General features: G+C 40.6%; 1 protein-coding gene across 1 annotated transcript; it reads left to right on the forward strand.

The window, feature by feature from the left end:
- The first annotated feature begins 56 nt into the window (after window positions 1–56).
- aldh1a2 (aldehyde dehydrogenase 1 family, member A2) lies at window positions 57–19,488 on the forward strand. Its single transcript, XM_087792838.1, has 13 exons — window positions 57–224; window positions 7,904–8,008; window positions 8,075–8,215; window positions 8,433–8,562; window positions 9,825–9,886; window positions 10,484–10,612; window positions 11,697–11,810; window positions 14,483–14,585; window positions 15,549–15,733; window positions 15,822–15,986; window positions 16,722–16,879; window positions 18,587–18,661; window positions 18,843–19,488. The coding sequence occupies exons 1-13, from the start codon at window positions 108–110 to the stop codon at window positions 18,913–18,915; spliced, it is 1,557 nt and encodes a 518-aa protein (XP_087648964.1). The 5' UTR covers window positions 57–107; the 3' UTR covers window positions 18,916–19,488.
- The last annotated feature ends 1,308 nt before the right edge of the window (window positions 19,489–20,796 follow it).

Genomic DNA, 20,796 nt, shown 5'->3' on the forward strand with positions numbered 1-20,796 from the left:
CAATGAAAAGCAACCTCTTGCCGACACCTGGCTATAAACCCGGGGACAGAATCCAAAGTCCTGATCGCAGATCTGTCGAGGAGGAGAAGCAGAGCAAAGGAGCAGAGATGACTTCCAGTGAGATCCAGATCCCCGGAGAGCTGAAGAGCGACCCCGCCGCCCTCATGGCATCCCTGCAGCTGATGCCCTCTCCGGTGCCCAACCCCGAGATCAAGTACACCAAGGTCAGTCCAGCAGCCTGTCGACAACGACCGACCGCTCACAAGAAACTTCCGTTTGCTGCCTAAAAGCGAAAGTTTACCTTTTCTGAACTTTAAAAAAGTGCGCAGTCTGCGCTACATGTGCGCAACGCGGAGTTCACAAAAGGGGAAAAAACTAACCCTGAGAAATAGTTTTTAAATCTGTTGCTTAATACCAAAGAAACAATTTAAATTGCCAATTGAGAAGAAAATATTTACTCCTTGTTTTCATTGCTTTAAAATGTTGTGCTAATAATGCATTTACGCATACTCTGGATTTAACTTCATCTGCGCTTCTTTTTTGATTTATTAAAGTCTTCCAAGTAAACCCATTCAAATGTAAATAATTCACATGATCTTGTTTGTGTAGATTAAACAATAAATCAATTTACTTCATTCGTAATTCTAGATTATGAATTATATTTATGTAATGTACCCGCTCCTTCTTTCCAAAATTTAAATCTATTTAATTTAATCTAATCTAATTGTATTTTTATTTTTGTTCATACAGTGCCGATTTAGTTGAAATAACCTTCTTCTTCAATAAACTAATCGTTTATAGGATTTGAACGCTTGAACAAATTTACATCTATTGCTGATCAATTGATGATTTTGTTGATATTTATTTCATTAAACATACTTTAAAATTAAAACTATTATTATAAAATACCATTTAAAGTCGGTTTGTATACTAATGTAAAACATGTTGATTAAATGTCTAAATATTGATATCAAAGTGGAATAAAAACTATAGTGATTTACAGTGATCTCCACTTAGTTCTAAAAGTCTTCTAAACTCGTTTTTTGAGAAAATAGTTTGATGATGTGTGTGGGTGTGTGATAAGAACCGGATACAGATACTGCTGCAGTCGAACAACGAGCTCTATATGAATCATGAATATGTCATCTAAAGAAATCTTACTTTTAGAAATTCTTTGACCACTAATATCTGAACGTGTTTATTTTTAGTGACAAAGTGATCATGACTCACTCCCTTAGTGACACCCTGAACTCTAGTTTACTCAAATATGCTTTACATGTGTTGGTTTGTGTAGTCTGTGTTGTTTACAGACTCAACGTTCTTATTATCGTCACTTCTCTGAGTGTCACAAGTTCACCCTCGTAACAGTTAAAATGTCATTTGTGTGCCGGTGCAAAGGCCGCACTGCTGTGTGTGTCGTAATGCTAGGAACAGAAGGAAATTCAGGGAGTGAACTGGTGAATTAACCTCCAGGAATTTGGATCATCCAGTCCAGGATGGCTTGGTGGACATAGGGGGGCACTGATTTATGGGCACCCTGGCGTGGGCTCCCCTCACACCCTGTTCCTGTTCTCAACCCTGCAGCAGAGAAGCCAGACGTGGGTGTAGAGCTGAACGTTTTTACTCTTAAAAATGTAGACGTTGTTTTGTCAGTGTCACTAGCAGGTGAGCTGATAGATGTAATCTTAGGGCGACAGGTGAGCGTGATAAAGGTTAGTTACAACAGTCCACATGTGGCCCTTGTCCTCTTCAGCAGTGAGTGACTCTGTCAGTGCGTAGGTTGACCGACAACATGTCGTAGTCTCCAGCAGCTTGTGTGACTTCTTTTATTTAGCCCTGATGGCGGTTCTGTTCATTTGTTTAAGTTAGTTGTTCAATTGTGTTCCTGCTAACTTTGACCCACGAGTGGACTGATAAACAACCTACATGTTGTTGATAGCTTTAGCCTCAGTGCCGCTGGAAGACTCTCACCAGAGGAACCTGTGCAGAACCTGTCCGGCCTAGAGCCATGTTTGTGCAGCACCAAAGCTTCACTAAGTGAGGATGAATAAGAGTCTCCATCAATCTGTCACTGATTGAGATCGTACAGATGGAGGCGGGGGCTCCCCGATGCTCCGTGCTGTCCACCAGGGTGTAAATTATGAGCCGGCCTCACTGTGTGGGTGAGCGGCCCTGCATCTCCACAGTCTGAGCCGCACTTCTGGAGTCTTTCACTTCAAAACCGCCATCAACATCAAACGGAGTCAAAGTTAGTGGACACTGAGCAGCTAAATGATTTATTATTTACCCCCCCTCCGACCCCCCTGCACGCACACACAGAACACACATATACCCATCAAGTGTGGTGACATTGTTGTGTGTCGGTGTGAAATGCCACTCGTGTAGATGATCAAGTGACAAACGTCAGCGTCTCTTAATCATTGTTGAAGGAAGGAAGTGAGTGACAGTAGGTTCACTCTGACGCCCTCCTGAGAGGAAAATGTAAATCTAGACGGTGTCATCAAACACTCGGCCGCATAAATCTGGTTTGGAACGGGGGGCTATATCCACAGCTGAGACAAGAAAGTGATTTTCAAGATGTTTATTTGTGTGTTTAAAGACGTCGTATATCTGACGTTATTTACCGACCCTCTTCTTTTGTACCGACAACCCTTGTGTGTGTTTCAAGTCAGGTCTTGATGAACGAGTCAGACAAAAGAGCGACGTCTCCTTTAACTCTGAATAGAAGCACCACTTGTGAAAGTTAAACGTGATCATGATTTTGCAATTATGCATTTTTTTATTTTATGACATCATAATCATAAGATATACTCACAAAAATGTTTACTGCGGACATGTCAGAAGTACATTTATTTTAAGTTGTAAAGTTAAACTGTTGTCAAACATAAAGTTGAAATAATGTTAAATGTCAAATAAAATGTTTTATTAAAATGACTCAAGTTAAAAGAAAACAATTTACTAATGTAGTTTAAATACTTCAAGTCTGATAACAAAAGTTTTTTTTTTTTTTCTCTTAAGAGAAGAAATCCACGGATTCTCATTCACAGAAACACACTTAAACACACCATATTGTCTAGTCAGTGACATTGTGGTCGTCCAGCCAAAATAATGATCTATGTGTGAGTGTGTGCATGTGTGTGTGTGTGTGTGTGTGCGTGCGTAAATGTGTTTGTCTATGTTTATAAATGTGTGTATAAGTGTCGTTACCTAACCCAAAATTGGGGACATTTTTCCAAAAACAGTAGAACGGGGAACCATTTTCCAATCGGGGACAAAATTTGATGTTACCCTTTTCTGTTAGCATTTGAAATATATTGTTGATGCTCCAACATGAATTTCTATTTCTATCTAATTTTTACATCTTCTATCTAATTTGATATCTAAGAATCAGTGAAGTCTAGAGGGCTTTATGTCTGAAAGGTTCTCAATAAATGATAATAATAATAATAAGGGGTAATAATGATAATAATTTTTATAATACTGAACTCTGCCTCTAGCGTAAGTGTGAGATACTGCACCCAATGTGTGTATTTTTTGACCAAAGTTTAAATATGATGAAGATGATTTTTTAGATGTTAAAGATACATCAATCATAGATTATTATTTAGACTATAAGTGTATCATTCACTTTATACTGCTTTTTCGAGACACAACATCTGATCATTTTAGTCTGGTTTAAAAACCAATGTCCATGTTGTATAAAAACAAATATCAAGGTTTAAAAAAAAATCCAAATTTAGAAAATAAAGCTTGGATGAAAAAAAAAGATTCTTGAAATTAGTTTTTTGTTTTACATCTTGTAAACGTTTTAGATGCTCTCTAAAACATTACACAATGTAGGTGTCCCTAAATGTGGGGTGTTGTGTCGGATGTCCTAGAAAGGGGCAAGTAAGTAAGTGTGTGTGAGTGTGTGTGCACGTGTGTGTGTGTGTGTGTGTGTGTGTGTGTGTGAGGATAAGGAACAGGGAGAGTGCAGTGGTGTCAGGGTGAAGTAGGAGAGAAAACACAATCTTCTCTCACTTGGCCGTAATTATCAGAGAAACGTTTCCAGAACCACCAGAGAGGAAATCAGAGTCCAGCGATGGAAGGATATGAAACTTCCTGCACAGACGAGTGTTGCAGGTGCATGGGCGGGAATCCTCTGACTGCAGGATCCTGGCGAGCGCTTTATGAACACACTTGCATCATTTTGTGAAACTTTTAAAGGAGTCAGTTGTGTGACATCAGTCTGTGAGGGTGGTCGTCACAAGCCTCATGGTTCATGTAGCTGTTTGTAAAACTACGTATAGTTCTGTCTGCCCAACAACAAGTAGCTTTAGAATCTCTGTACACTCATTTACCACATTGATGAATAAATCAACTTCTGTCTCCAAAACACTCGCGTTCAAGCAGAAACCTTAACGCAGAGAGAGTTGTTGACACACACACGTTTAAGTTTTTTGTTTAGCTACAAAAACACTACAATAGTAAAATTAATTGTTGCAGCAAAAAATGGATCACACACAAACAGATAAATCTCACTCACATACAACACACACACTCACATACAACACAACACACAGACTCACACTCTTCAGCTGCAGCAGTGATGTGTGCAGAGAAGCTAGCAGCTTCACAGATGTTGTTGGCGAGGAAGCTCTTGAGTCTTTCTCCTCATTCCAGCCCAGTGAAGAGTGAACAAACACCTCAAACATTTTCATGATTCAAAAATGTCAGATCTGAACTCTGTGTCATTTATGAGGTGCTAAGTGATCTAATGTGCAGTGACTTGGAGCACCTGCAGGATTTGCTATGTTACATTTTCACTCATGATCACACGTCTATTCTCTCTCGGCGTGATGTCATGGCAGGTTTAGTTTCTAGATGTTTGTCCTGCAGATCTTGACTAGTGAGCGTTGGACTCTCACATCTGTGTTGTTTTGAGGCCCAGAAGGTTTGCTTGGTTCTTCTTCGGAAGTGACTTCATAAATAATCGTCAGTCGAACTCAATTTAATTAAAGGTTGTTACTGGTGTTGTATATTCAATACTATTCACTACTAATTTAAACACATTAATGTTTTTTAGCCACACACTGACCTAAATCTCACAAATATCATATATTTCTACGTCATTTTAACTGTAGAATCAATAAAACTAGTTTTTAAATCATTTCCTTTCCTTTCTGTGATGCCTCACAGATTCCTAATTCAAATTGTATTTTTCAATCTGACATATTTAAATATCACCATACTTTGATTGAATATATTAGATTTTATTATTTTATAAACATTCTAAAAAGGGTTTACTAAGATGGTGCCAGGCTGTTTTTACAAGTTAATGTAGTTGTTTTGGTCTATGTTTCTGTCAAGAACCACAACTAAAGATGAAGCAGAAAACACACTTTAAATTGCAATAAAGGGTAAAACATCAAAGGCAGGAGTAAGTTGCCTGTGTTTAAGTTTGATTCCAAACTCTCCAGTTTAAGGTGGACGACCTCATAATCAACAATCTTGTCATGCTCTTAAATCCATTTTATTCATCTTGTCTTCATTTTAAAGTCTGCTGACTCGGCATTAATAAAAGGGGAAATGCTTTTAATTTTAGTCTGAAGATACATCAACAACATCGACGTGTGACTTTTGGTTTTCACAACATTATTTTACGTGAAAATACTTCTCTTCTCTTCGACTAGCTGGTCTGACTTTTTCTAGCGTCCTCAACGTCAGGCTTCGTGTGGGTGTTAGCAACGAGTCCACTGGGAATGAAAGCAGAGAACACAATTAGTCATTTCCAAATCTGCACTTTTGCACTTGTTTTCCCATTCTTGTCCTCTTCACCCTCCAACTAAATGATCCCAAAAGCAATTTTCAGAATCCTCGAGAGTTGATTTACTCGTCCAGCTGTCATCTTAATCAAACTCTGAATGGAAACAGACAAAAGTCTAACACCAGTCCGAACCCAGAGAGAGGAGCGAGCCAAACGACGGCTGACAGTTGTCCTTTTCTGGCCGTGATTTAGGTGGCGGCCCGCTCCACTCTTCTGCGGCTTCATCCGTTCTTTTAGCAGCTCCTTGTGAGAGGGGTGAGGCCGTGCATAAAGCTACCCATGGTCTGCATTCTTGCTGGGACTGTTGAGGCTGTCAGGGGGCTCCTCTGATTTAGGACACTCAGTTTCAGTGGCCCCAATAAATTTTCAAACTAATTCAGTTCTCTGCAGGACTCTGTGTTTTTGTAGCCGGCGCTCTGCTCCTCATCGTTACTGACAATTTTATGAAGTGCTCTTAACGAGCGGCAGATTAAAGGCGAACACTTGTGTTGGGCTGTGTGTGTAGATGTGTGTGTCACAACAAAGGAAGAATGAGTGTGTGTTGTGCCGCTGTGCGAGGTGCTACGCTGAGATGCCTCAAATGTCGGCGTGAGTAACTCATATCTGCTGCTCATGAGCCGTGGAAGGACGATGCGTTCACTGACTCTGTGTTAGCTCCTCATGAGAGTTCAAACTTTACAGCCAATTAAGCTGCACTTAAAGTCTGGCCTTTATAGAGTTGAACAGCAGTCAGTGAGTCGAGCTCAGGGCTACTTGAACCCTAATTCCGATCGTCTCAGTCAGTCCAGCTATTCTTAAGTGGTGCAAGTGGGTTTAGCGTCAGCAGATGTTCTCTTACACTCCATCAGTCAGACGGACATTCAAACAGTTGAGCTGACGGATCTAAACATGGAAAAGTTTCCTCCTCGCGCTTCCTCAACTCACACCTCTCGCTGTCTCCAGGAGTTTTAGTGGTGACATAATCTTTGTGATTCCACAAACATTTATCTTCCTTGTGGCCTCCATTCATGTCCGATCACTTGTGTTTTGGGATCCCAGGCGGTTGTTTAATGGAAGACTGGCTTTAACGCATCACAGAAACCAAGTGCGGCACATGTTTTATGATCTCGTAAACGAGCAGTGATGTTGGGAAACGTGTGTCCGTGTGCTTGGGGGATGGTGGATGGGCGTCTGGTGTCTGATAGGGATTTATCTGCCCCCCCCTCACCTCCCACCTCCTTTGTCTGGATGCTGGAGCACTCCCCAAGGAGCAATGCTGGACAAGCAGGAATCTCTGTCCAGACTTCTCTGAGATTCTCCCACATTTCCAGCACACTGATATCCTGGAGCTGCCTTCATGGCAAACCTAAAAGTGTCTATATGATGTTATTACACGATAATAGTATCAGCCAAGGAACACCTTTGTTTTCTATCAATTGAGTTACCTTTGAAAGACCTGCTTGACCCTGAAAAAAAAAATCCAAACCAAGAATGTGGTGGAATGTGTGATTTTTGTTCTGCTTCTTATTTTCAATTGGTGATTTTAATTTGTTTGTTCATACGTTCCCTCCCTAGACTTTAACCAGCACACTCATCTTGTTGACTTAATTGATCTGTGTTTGATGAAATCATCACTGTCCTCTATGAATATACTTGTGTTGAGGTTTCTGCCTCACCATACATTACCAGATCTCTTGCAGCTGTTAAGTCACTTGAACTACAGATGTACTTAAGCTGATCTTATTATAACATTATGGACGTATCAAGCTGAGCAAGTTGATGATCTATCAAATGTCAGAAACAAGTGAGGAGTGAGGAAGGAACAACTTAAAGGAACAACCGACTCAAACATTGAAGAAAGACTAGACTTTTCTAAAATAAAAAAAAAGTGGATGCAAGTTTGAAAACATAATTTCTACAATAATTAATTGTAATGCCATTTTTCAAGAAAAAACAAAAGTTGTATTTCATAAAAATAGGTCAGTTCAATAATCATAGGAAAAAAGAAAATGACGATTCAAAGAAAATCTGCAAAAATAACAATAATTATTAATCATTACAACTGCAAAAAAACCCCACATCGAACATAACAAAAGAGTGTTTATGTCTCTCTTGTAGATCTTCATCAACAACGAGTGGCAAGACTCGGTCAGTGGGAAAGTCTTTCCCGCCTACAACCCAGCGACCGGGGAGCAGATCTGTGAGGTTCAGGAGGCGAACAAGGTAAGGTTGACCTTTGATCTGCTGGTGATCATCAAATGTACTCATGTCTAACACGATCGTGGACAGGCTGATGTGGACAAAGCTGTTCAGGCGGCTCGTCTGGCCTTCACGATGGGCTCCGTGTGGAGACGGATGGACGCCTCAGAGAGAGGACGACTCTTGTCCAAACTGGCCGATCTGGTGGAGAGAGACAGCGTGTATCTAGCAGTACGTATGATACTAAGACTTTTTATCACTTGCCTCCTTGACATGTCATCATGTGACCTTTGAATTACGATGTTGTCTATTTTTCTATCACTGAACATCATCATGTGATCCTGCAGGCCAACAGGCCGGCGTGTTATCTCAGTGTCTTGTTTCGCCACCAGGTCTACGTGAAGGTTGAATACAATTATGTAACAGTGTGTTTCATTTACCTCTTTAGACTCTGGAGACACTAAACAGTGGGAAACCCTTCCTGCCGACTCTGTTTGTGGACCTTCAAGGGACCATCAGGACACTGAGATACTTTGCTGGATATGCAGACAAGATCCATGGACAGTCCATTCCCATGGGTGAGCCTAGTTTTCACTATTTCACCTGTTTCCTGCTTAAAAAACCCACAAGAAGATTTGATAGAATTATTTAGGTTTAACATTTATGTCCTGAGGACCTGCTGGATAGTTAGCTTCGTGCTACATGATGTTATCCTCGTGACTTCACCAACATGTTAACTAAATAAATTAAGTTTTGAGTCAAGTTATGAACTTTACACTCATTCCTAGTCACGACAATAGCGTTAGCATCCTTGCTATCTTGAGCTAGGGTCAAACTTTAACACTTTCAATGTTATCTATGAGTTCACCTATCATGTTTTTTTTATTAAAGAAAAATACAGAGAACTTAACTTAATTTAATGACACAAAGAAGTAAAAATATGAGTAAATTATGTACTTTTTACATTGTACAAATTCAGGGGAATCATAAAAGAGAGCACACAAAATACACCCCAGCACAACTTTATTCTATTGTATGCTAACCAAGTATTAACTCACCATTCAAGGTAGTTGGTTTTCAAAACCTTTATTGACAATTAAGATGTTTTCATTCATCTAAAGTTACATGTATACAAAAGATAAACATTTAAAGAAAACATTTTTTAAATAAAGTTTTTCACACATTACCCTGTTGGAACACAATTATTAACAAAAACAAGCTTTTGTTTACATCCTAGATTAAAAAGAAGGACTAAAGTAAGGCATCAACTTTGCCACAAAACCTTAAACTGATAGAATTTTGGGGGCGGAAACGAGCGAAGCTGGCTGTCCGTTTCATCGGGCAGCACAAAAAAGGAGAATTGGATAAAAAAAGAGGACATGGGAAACCTCCTGATACCAGCGCATTGTCCCTCTCAAAGCTTCTCTTGTACGCTGCTGCCAAACAAACCTGTTTTCCCAGGGCTCCGCTTCAATCTTTATTCCTCTAGTGGACTTGTGAAAATAAACATCCAAGCTGGCCTGATGTACGGCCGTTGAAGTATTTACTCACCTGTCAGGACGAGAGGCATGGTGTTGTGGTATTTAATGCTGTTGTAAATGTAACTAATGAATTATATTTAGAAAGAATGTCAATGTGAGCACACACGCCTTCATTATCACCAACTAATGCAAAAGGAATGAAAAGCCTGCACAACAAAACACCCACTTCTGTGACCGGCAACAGACTAGACAGCCCAGTGGAATGAACAGGAATGAGAGAATTTCAAAATGAGATACTAGATTTTGACATTCATTGTCTTGCTTCAGACACTATAAATGTCTTTGTCTTTGTGTTACAGACGGAGAGTTTCTGTCTTTCACCAGATATGAGCCCATCGGAGTCTGTGGACAAATCATCCCTGTGAGTACAATTCCTCTACAGATGACACGCATGACGCCCTGAGAAGCGTGAAAAGTATTCAGTAATACTTCAGATGTGCCAAGCAGAAAAAGAGATGTCAGCGGTTGTTAGTCTTGCTGCTTGCATGTTACAGTCACGCTTGTTCTAGTAAATCCTGTCGGTAAACCCCCAAAATTGTGCCAGTTAGTTTGAGCAATGGGGCACCAATGTGGGAGATTAAACATGGCGGGTTTGTGGAGGAAAAATGGTGAGAAAGGAGAAATATTTCAGGGAGCGATTGTGCAAGTGTGCAGAAAGTGTGTGGTTGTGTTTTGAGCCTCTTGGGTTTGTGTTTAAAGCAGAAATAACACAGACCTGCGTGTTGTACACTGATACGGCTCTGTTGCACATGTGTTGCAATTTCACCACTTTCTCCAAACACTGTGGGAAGAAAAAAAAAAGTCCCGCTGTAGAAAACAGGATTTTCTCACCAACACGTGTTTAGACTGAGTAAAAATATGAGCAAGTGTCTTGAGAGCAGCGAGTTTCAGGGCTCGGCTCGTGACCACCCACCGTCAGTCAGATGTGTGATGTCTTCTTTCGGCTTGTCCCACACAGTGGAACTTCCCTCTTATGATGATGGCGTGGAAGCTCGGCCCGGCGATCGCCTGTGGAAACACTGTCATCCTCAAACCTGCTGAGCAGACGCCACTCACCTGTCTCCACGTGGCTTCTCTAGTCAAAGAGGTAACGTAATATGTTGGAGAGTTTCAGTCATGAATCCTCTGCACATCACATCAAAAATAAATGTATGATCCAAAGATCTTATTGCTAGCGTTAGCTGCTAGTTATTGATTTGTGCAACACTGAACACAATGTTCACAAGAACTTTAAATTGTCTCACATCACTATCAAACCCCCAGAAAAATACGATTGCACCTTTTTAACAAGTTTGACCTTTTTTTTAGTCTCATAAAACGTTAAGCCTTTTTATGACAGTTTAAAAAATATATACATTTACATTTTCAAAGATAAACACTTAAAGGTAACTAATGTGTTGATTTAAGTGTCTGTTAAATTGATCTTGGACCTCTATTGTACTCATCAGTATGTGTCTTTTTGTACAAAACTCTTTTTATTCAAATCTTTACATTAGAAACACTTTGTTTGAGATTCAAATGTAGTTTACCACGACAACGACCAATCTGTTGTGTGATTGGATCATTGATGTTTGTCACCACAAACCAGCACCTCCATCATGGAAGTCTCCAGTTCCAAGGGACTCATTCTATAAACAAAGCAGGGCATGATTACAGCTGGCTGAAGGAGGAGTGAAGACCATTATTACGTCATAATGGACTCCACTCTAGTTACCTCTCATTTGCCGGGATAGGAGAACTTTATAAAGTAATAATCTCAAAATATCATGAGGGACTTAATGCATCTTGGAGAGAAAGACTTCCACATTAGAAACATGTGAGTGAGTCAGATGAGTTAGCAGACATGAGCTGCCTTCAACCAAGGGTCGACAACAACATGTAATTCATTCTTTAGTTCTCCGAGTTCCAAGTCCAGCAGGAGTTGTTGTATTGTAGAGATTAGGCTCTGCAACCTTATCTTGTTCTCCTAATCTAAGTCTCCATTCTCTCCCGCCACCCCCTGCCCTTTGTGGAGACTCTTTGTCTGTTCTCATCTTCGTTTTGATGTTTTCCTCGTTCTGCTTTGTTCAAGAGGTTGGGTTGGGTCCGGATTCTCCCTCACTGTCCGGGGTTTTACTTGGCTCTGCTGTCATCTCCGCTAAAGCTTGTTTCCCCTCATTTTGTTTTGACAGGCTGGGTTTCCACCAGGAGTCGTAAATATTTTGCCGGGATTCGGGCCAACGGCGGGAGCTGCGATCGCTTCACACATGGGCATCGACAAGGTGGCGTTCACAGGATCAACAGAGGTAGGTTTCCCAGAGAGGGTAGATCAGATGTAGGGTTCCTGTCCGTGTAAGGAAGTCGTACAGTGACCAACATATGCGGAGCAGACGGGTAATTAGGGAACGCTGTGCGCCTGTATTGAAGTCTAAATGACAAACAAATGGGGTTTTGGTGAGTTGCGTGCCCTGTCATTATTCCCCCTGCACGACAGCTCTGATTGTATCTTGCACATGTGCACACTTTTGCAGTGTCAGGAATTCATAAAGTCATCTCTCCAAAAATCAGGGTTCCTCCTGTTTCCTGTCCACCGGATCTTCCCGCTAGGAACCAGACACACATTTTATCGAGCTTCTGTAGTTCATAAACATCTTCCAAACATTAGAAAAAAAATGATGAGCAACACAACAGAAGTGTAATATGACTGCACTATTTTCTTTTCCCTTATTTTAAACATTGTTCTCCTCTCCTCCTCCAAGCCTACAACTTTTTGTCACTTAGTATTTGTCCAGGTGCGAGGGATGATCAGTAGTTAGATCACACATTAAGACACAACGTTTGTTTTATATTCCTGAATGACCTTGTTTGCCTTTAGAATGTTGAGATTTTCTATTTTTCTATATCAGACTATTACAATTGAAATTTACGTTGTGGATAGAGGCTGCAGAGCAGAGTAGCAACTCCAGACTGTTATATTTCATCAGTAGATGGAGATTTTCTGAGGCCTAGTGAGACAGCGATGTAATAGCACAAGAGACAAATAAACAACACCAATACTACTGATAGTAAATAGAACTCTAGAAGTATTTCTCCTCCTGTGATTCAAATATATTCATGTACTTGATCAACATGTGTGTTAAATAGCTCAGGGTTTTTTTTTGAAGCCTGAAAGTAGTTAGCTGCTGGAAGTCTGAAGAGAATTTGAATCATTTGAATAAATTGTGCTCTGTCCAAGCACCGCAGCGGTCAATTTGGGGTTCCCCTGCACTGTTGTTGTTGGCATCAATTAAAGACAACATTTGCTTCATTGAGACATGAAAAATGCATTGTAGCCATTAGTCATGTGTTTAAGACAGATTGAATGTGTCTTCATGTCGTGTCCAGATCATGTAGAGTGGAGTCTGCACATGAGTGTGCATTAATGCAGCGTCTTACACAAACATGCTTTTTGTTTTATCATCTCCTCTTGATTGAACGTTTCCCTTGAGAGCAGGCCGCTTTTCTTTTACTAGTTTTCCTGTTGTTTCCTGTGTTCTGGAGTCAATTAGAGAGAAAATGAAGCAGCGCCGCAAGAGAGCCCCGATACTCAGACAATGAGTCACCACGTCCTAGTAGCAGATATCAGCGCCCACAACAAGTCCTTGCCGCCGCATCGATGGTGGAGGTGCAGCTACAGGTGGATCTGAGTCCGATTCATCGTCATATTGACTCACGTGTGTCTGACGGAGGCGTCCCCCGCTCGCCGTGTTTCCTTTACTCTGTCCTGAGTAAACACTGCAGGCTGCTCTTACTCAGCCACGTCTGATCAAAGACTGAAACACAGCACTTTCAGCCACCCTGTCCCAGCCAAGTCTTGTTTTCATACAGCCCCAGTCCTGAACCAGCACAGCACAGCAGACTCTAGTTTCCCGTTGTTTTAATGGTCTAATACCTCAGGATCTTCAGGAGGCACCAGCGACACGAGGAGTGATGCTCTTTTTCCATGTCAAAGGTCTCGGAGAAGAATATCTTTCCTGTCTTTCCCCTCTGGGAAAATAAAACATGCGAGTAACAGGAAGATGAATTCTTGTTTAGGGTGTAGAGTTGTGAGGGGGAGACTTGCTTGTTATCTTCATGTAATCTAGAGTCCTTACACACACAAACATTTGAGCTCATAACGACTAGTCCATCTTCTCTCAGAGGTTTCATACACGAGCTGTGGGATGAGAATAGTTGAACGGCAGACGTGGGTCCATTTGCTACTGCTGCTATCTGACTCCAACTGCCCGTCATATGAAACAAAACATTGTCAGCACCAACCGTGCAACACTGATATACAGATGTTGATGTTACACTTTTGACATGAACCTTTATTGAGACGCTTGACTTTATCAGCAGTGATGTGCTGAGCCAGAAGGCAAAGTTCTCTCTGATTACTGCGGTCATGAACCAAGAAGATACAAGAAAAAAGGAGCAACATTCTTTGTACATTTCTTGGATACTTTTATGCTTTTATATCTGACCTTTAAAATGTTTGTTACGCCAAATATTTTTGCTCTCAACACCAGTATCCATGCAAACCTATAATTTCCGATCAGTCAACTCATCCACTGCCAGTTGCTTTTCACTTGCTTTGACCTCAGACCTCAGTGAACAGATGAAATTTTAAGTCAAACACCGGTAGAGAAAGATGAAAATCATTTGAAACGGTGTGTGGAGATTTAGTCAGAAGTATGCAGAAGCCAGTCAAAAGAAAACTTCTTCAGAAGGAACCTTTACAGTTATTTTTTTTTTAAATTTTACTGTTAAATTTGGAAAAAAGCGAGTCCAGCACCTTTTCCTGACTCCTCATCCTCTCCTATCACCAGCTACACACCTCATGCTGAGCGTTTAGCTAAGAGCCCCTGTTTGTAGAGAAGCATCCTCGATGTTTAACGGCTGCGTATGACTCAGAGGCTCAACTCCTCCACAGCTAAACACAGTTTTGTTTCTATGGCAGGTCGGGAAGTTGATCCAAGAAGCTGCCGGGAAGAGTAACCTGAAGAGAGTGACGCTGGAGCTGGGAGGCAAAAACCCCAACATCATATTTGCAGATGCAGATTGTAAGTAATTCTGAGTCACTGGACTGTTGAAGGATACAATAGTTCTAAAAATACTTTAGTCTGACGATAGATAGCTCTCATATGCCGCTCACCACGTCCTGGCTCTTGGGCTCTCAGATGTTTCCTGCACAGTAATGAAGGCTCCCCAAAGTCTCTAAATCAGTAGAATGGGCCCTGACTCAGTCGGGTGCTACGACTGAGACTCATAAATCACCCCAGTCTGTTAACCCTTCGTGCACAACAGCAGGGTCCTGTCTCTAAGGTGTCAGATCTCACATACATCCGGCATAGCAACACATTTCACACTTTTCTCATCTCTCTCTCCTGCACTGTGATTTAAGAACAACGCTTCAGTCATGAGTTACTGCAGCTCATAAGAATATTCTGTCTGAATATGATCAAAACAAGCTTTCTCACAGCACGTGCACACACAAAGAAATCATTCCTAAAAACACAGCATCAATGTTCCTGTACATGGTCATCACTATAGAAGATCACCGAGGCAGCACATACATCTGCCAAGGGGCTTATTTATTTACTTTATTTAGAAATGGCATTTAAGGTCGCCAGTAACTTCCCTGTGAAGAATTGTGTTGTCCCTGGATTTGGATTGGAATCTGACTTTAGAGGTGAAGGTGTGTAGTTGACCTATAGACCACCGGTGACATCATCCAAACTATAGTGACGTCATCACATGATAAAAAAAAATGTTCTAAATAGAAACTTGAATTATTATAGTGAGCTGGATGGAACAATAGAACAAACAACTTTAATTCTTGACTCATTATCATGAGAAAAGGTTGTTTAAAATGTCCATTGATTGATTTGGTAAAGATAAAATACTCAAATAAAGGTTTAAGATAAAAAATATCTGTCAAGTCTTAAGTAACGTCATGTCAAATGAAAACTTCAGCTTCATCACTGCTGTTTATAAGACGGTTGTTTTGTTTTCCTCCTCATCAGTGGACATGGCTGTGGAACAGGCGCATCAGGGCGTGTTCTTCAACGCAGGCCAGTGCTGCACTGCAGGATCCCGCATCTTTGTAGAGGAGCCCATATATGAGGAGTTTGTGCATCGAAGTGTAGAGAGAGCCAAGAGAAGAATCTTGGGAAGCCCCTTTGATCCCACCACTGAGCAGGGGCCACAGGTAAGAACGACGGCTCTAAGAAGAAAATCCACCAACCGCTCCACCAGTGTCTTTTCTCATCCTTAAATACAACTCTTACTCTTCACAGATCAGTCGAGAGCAGCAGAGTCGTGTTCTGGAGTTCATCCAGAGCGGAATCAGTGAAGGAGCCAAACTTGAGTGCGGCGGCAAAGCTCTGGGCTTGAAGGGCTTCTTCATTGAGCCCACGGTTTTCTCTAATGTGAAGGACGACATGCGCATCGCTAGAGAGGAGGTACGGACAATAAGAGAATCTCTCTGAACAAAACCTGTGAAAAAATGTATTTATTATCTCCTCCTGATGCACTGCTATCTAGGAATCTCTTCAACTAGTCACCTAGAATTTTTATTTTTTTTAAATAGAACCTTTATGAAATCGCTTTCAATCATAGTGAACTCAACAAACCTTAATTCATGTCAACCTAAACTAAACAACTAAAGTTAAATAAAAATTAATTAATTAAATTATTTATTTATTTACATAATGACATGAGACAAAAAAGTAAAACAAAAATATTATTTTTGTGATCAGCTAAAAAATGAATATTACTTAATTATAACTTTCTCCTTAGTTATAACATGTAAAAAAAAAGTATTGGACATTTACAATTATAAACGAGCCTAGAACTATGGTCTAATTCTCATGGCAAACTAAAAACAAACTTATTAAAATTTCAAAAACAGTTGAGAACCAGTGAGAACATCACAAATAAGGCAGTTATGACAAAAATAGTTGACTTTAGTCCTTAACGTCTTGTTGTTAAGTTTTAAAAAAGCTCAATTTAGATTTTATTTAAGATGATGTCTTCTCTTGAAGTGTGGAGAAGCTAAACTTGCATCGGGCTGGAAATTAAATATCCACCGAAACTTGCAAAGTGCAAACTAACTTTGACTTTATGTTGCTCCATGAAATAGTTTCCTCATGAAACCTTAAAACACCCTCACCAGTGTCATTCTGTTTGTTCTGTAGATCTTTGGTCCAGTGCAGCAGATCATGAAGTTCAAAACTATGGAGGAAGTGATAGAGCGCGCGAACAACACAGAATACGGTCTGGCGGCTGCCGTGTTCACCAGCGACATCAACAAAGCCATGAGTGTGTCCACCGCCATGCAGGCTGGCACAGTGTGGTGAGTCTCATCTGTTGTGTGTTTCTCTCGCTGCAATCAGTAATATTTTTCATGTGGAAAGCATCAGCAGTCTCAAACTTGGCAGTCGTCAGCTGGCACTCAGCCACGTTACTATCATTACATAAGCCACGCAGAAATGTTTCCCTTCCCCTTTTGTTTTCCTGCACAAGCCTCCACATCGCAAATGTAGAAATATCTCTGCCAACTTCAGACTGTGGAGAAATTGTGAATGTAAATTGGCTCCCTAATTTTATAATGTGCACAAATGAAATGGCTATAAAATGTTACATCTCACGCGCCTCTAATTGTTGAGTTTCTCTCATAATCACCTGCAGATGGCGACGGTCAGAGCTCCATTTAGAACATGCAGCCAAATCTTTTCACCACTTATCTGCAGTGGTCAGGACATGTTTTTTAACGTCCCGCATCAAGTTTACTTCAGGAACGACAAGCTAAACACAGACACAGCGCCGGCCTTCAACTGGATAAAATGATGACATCATCATATTAACTATTTCTTCATAATTTATTATGCTTTTTATCTGCGATACATCCCACAGACTCAAACACAGATAATGAGAAAATTATAATCAATCAATCAGCGATCAAAACTCACTGCTGCATTATAAAAGTGGTAAAACTTACATGAGTCTGTAGCCTCCATTAGAGGAAGAGATTGATGATGTTGAAGTTAGAGTGGAAGAAAATGGGATACACTGAACTGAGTTTTTAACTGACAATAACTGATACCCTGGTGTCTTGTTGATCTAAGCTGTGCTTCCAAAGTGAAGCAACAATTTCCTGGATGACTGACGTACCATTCATTTTGAGTGGTTGAATGAAGAACTGATTTAAAGGACAAACAAACTTGTAGTACCCTCTTTGTCCACACGGATTCCCTGCATGTAACCACTGCAGCGGTGGGCCCAGGTGTTGACCTTTGTTTTTATACAGACCTCTTTAGGTCTGAGTAAAATTCTAACTTGTTATACTAATTTGGTTCTAAATTTAAATTTAAGTTACTTGTTTTAGGACTTTACTCTAAGTGTGAGTGTTTATTGTCCCTGATGATAATTGGAAATTATATTAAAAACATATGTTAAAAAAAACAGTTTTTATATCATATTTTTTACAATATAAATATCCACTTTCGCTTTCTCTTAAATTGTCATCATCCTTTCATAACACTCATAGAATAAAATGTGGACCCGGAGTTTATTTGTGGGACTAGAATCCTCTTGTCTTCCACCACCACAAACAAGACTGTTGAGAACTGTTACTTCAGATTTACTAGACTTTATTAGATTTATGAGAGATTTTCTCTGCAACTTATATGATTATAATCAGACATAAATGGATTTTGGTGAACACAGATAAGCAACTGGTGAACAAGCTCACATGTGCGTCCCTCCTCTCCTTATTCTCTCACACTTTCCATATTTTCTGTGAGGGATTCTTCGCACTGCTCCGTTCTCATGTGGCTTCAATTACACAATTCACAAATAAACAAACTGACTACTTCCACCTGTGTTTGCACAACAAAATTGGATTTACATTATCAAAGCCAGATGTGTTTCTGAATGGAAATGAAGGTGACGAAACATGCTCATCGGCGTCTCTGATATTCGGACACACCGGCCCGCCGTTCTGATATAACAAACCAGAGAGGAACGGTCCCGAGTGACAAATGTTTTGTGTATCTTTCAGGATAAACTGCTTCAACGCTCTCAGCACACAGTGTCCATTTGGAGGATATAAAATGTCTGGCAACGGGCGAGAATTGTGAGTATTCCTGTCCGTCCTATGTAAACAGTCGACTGCAATTTTAATAATATTGACTTTACGTCTTGAGAACCGCCTTTCAGAGAAGACATATCACCTAAATATTAATCCAGCCGCCGCTCAGAGTCACTTTGAAGCCTTCAAACAAAGCTAGTCCTCAAAAGCTGCTGCTGTGTTTCAGGGGCGAGTGCGGGCTGAAGGAGTACTCGGAGGTGAAAACCATCACCATGAAGATCGTCGCCAAGAATTCCTAAAACTTGTTTTTTGGAGGAAAAGGTCCAGCTCGGGTTGATCCGCTCATGGTGGTGAACCACATTAACCATCGTGGTCGTCACGGTCACCGTGGCAATTTCTGTCCTCCAAAACCGCCGCATGCGTCCGACTCATGAACGGTCACTCATCTCCTCCACTAACGACACTAAAGCACTCACAGAGACAAGGGGGCGACTGCAAACCCCGATAACAACTCTCATGGTCCAACCACCACTTGACGCTGGAGGCTCCCAGGCTCGGTCGCCGCACTCGCATCAACCACTCCCTCGTCCAGGCGTGTGCGGCTTCAGCGCAGCTGTCACTGCTCCACACCAGACCACAGAATACGCCTCAGACACAAACAGTTAAATCATGATTAAAATTGATTTGTCTTTTGTTATATTTTAACTTGTATGACTTAACACTGTATGTGGATCTTTGATGTAAACAAAGATTTAGACCTCCTAAAAGTGTTTTACTCATGTGGAGGAGTAGATGTATTTTAAACTTTAAATTACTGTTTCCTTGATCTTGTTTATGTTTTTAAATCATATGCTATAAAATTATAAAAACAATCTGCAAACCTTTTCTTCTTCTCTTCTCATACAAAAGTGTGCATGATCTTCCTAATAAATATCAGAGGATGTCAGACAGATGGACAGGAAGAGAGTCACACGACTTATTGGACGAACGATGTTGGAGGTGGTGAAAGGAGAAGCGTAAGGACCCCAATGAGGTTCATGCACGAGCTGAATGAGGACATGAAGAACAGTGACAAGGGAGGATGAACAAGATTACAGTGGATAAGCCCACTTACTTATTAGGAAATGACTAAAACCTTTGTGCTGTTAGCTTCTCTCCCTTTTCTTCTACTAGAGCGGGTTAGAATTCCTGCTGCAAAGTGTTGTTTTAACTACAGGCGAGACAGCTCCTTTTTGTTTAGACACGAAAATAAAATGTTACAATAGTCCAAACAAGAAGACACAAACGCATGCGTTACAAGCTCCAGATAGTGTTGTGACACCATTTTCTTAAATTTAGATATTTTCTCAGTTGAAGGAAACAGTTTCTGGTCAGTTTTCTGCAGTGTTGTACTAGAGCAGGGGTGGCCAACCAGTCAGTGCCTAAGAGCCACATTATTTTTACTGTGTTACCGCAAAGAGCCACATCATACACATGGGCACACGTGAACATCGCCTCATCCCTTCCTCACACACACACAGACCTCTGCTTAGCCAAATTAATGTAAATTTCACACACCAACATGAATTTGACTTCTACAGACCACGGGCCAGTCATTTTCAACAATGAACATTGTGTGCACTGTCTCTCACACACAAACTCTCAGTTCAACCAAGTCCACAAACAAAAATATAATAATTAAAATGTCTTTTTTCTCTTTACTATGCATGTTGCTTAGTGGGACTTCTGGCATTCTTTGCTTTGAACAAACCTCTTCAGATCTGGCTTGTATTATTGCGCGTTAGATGAAAATACCGTATTGAACTCAAGGGAAGCGAACACGCAGGTTAAAAAAAACACAAACCCAAACTTCGATATGAACGTTATAGTGATGGGATCGAAAGTTCTTTTTAATGTACTGAATCACTAGAATTAGTTCATTAAAAGGATTCGTTCAGTTCGTTCGTTCACCAAATCACTAACTCAGTGCTTATGGAGCCCAAACTGTAATTTCTACTTCCTGAAGTAGGCCAAACAATCCGTTACTAGGTTTAAGGAGTCAGACCCGAGGTTCACATTCACTGCACTTGAGGGACAATTAAAAAAAAAAAAAAAAAATGCGTTCACGGAAAAGGACTAGTACACAGACATTCGTGAGAAATACAGCAAATAGAGAAGATCTTGAGGTGTGTTCACAGCCG

Source organism: Callionymus lyra, chromosome 6 (assembly GCF_982586985.1).
Source record: "Callionymus lyra chromosome 6, fCalLyr1.hap1.1, whole genome shotgun sequence".
Lineage (NCBI taxonomy): Eukaryota > Metazoa > Chordata > Actinopteri > Syngnathiformes > Callionymidae > Callionymus > Callionymus lyra.

Bases quoted from the DNA above. Each gene is read 5' to 3' on its own strand.
- aldh1a2 (XM_087792838.1), top strand. From the start codon at position 108: ATGACTTCCAGTGAGATCCAGATCCCCGGAGAGCTGAAGAGCGACCCC. The intron at 8,216-8,432 runs GTACGTATGATA...TTACCTCTTTAG, and splicing joins GAGACAGCGTGTATCTAGCA to ACTCTGGAGACACTAAACAG. The intron at 9,887-10,483 runs GTGAGTACAATT...TGTCCCACACAG, and splicing joins TCTGTGGACAAATCATCCCT to TGGAACTTCCCTCTTATGAT.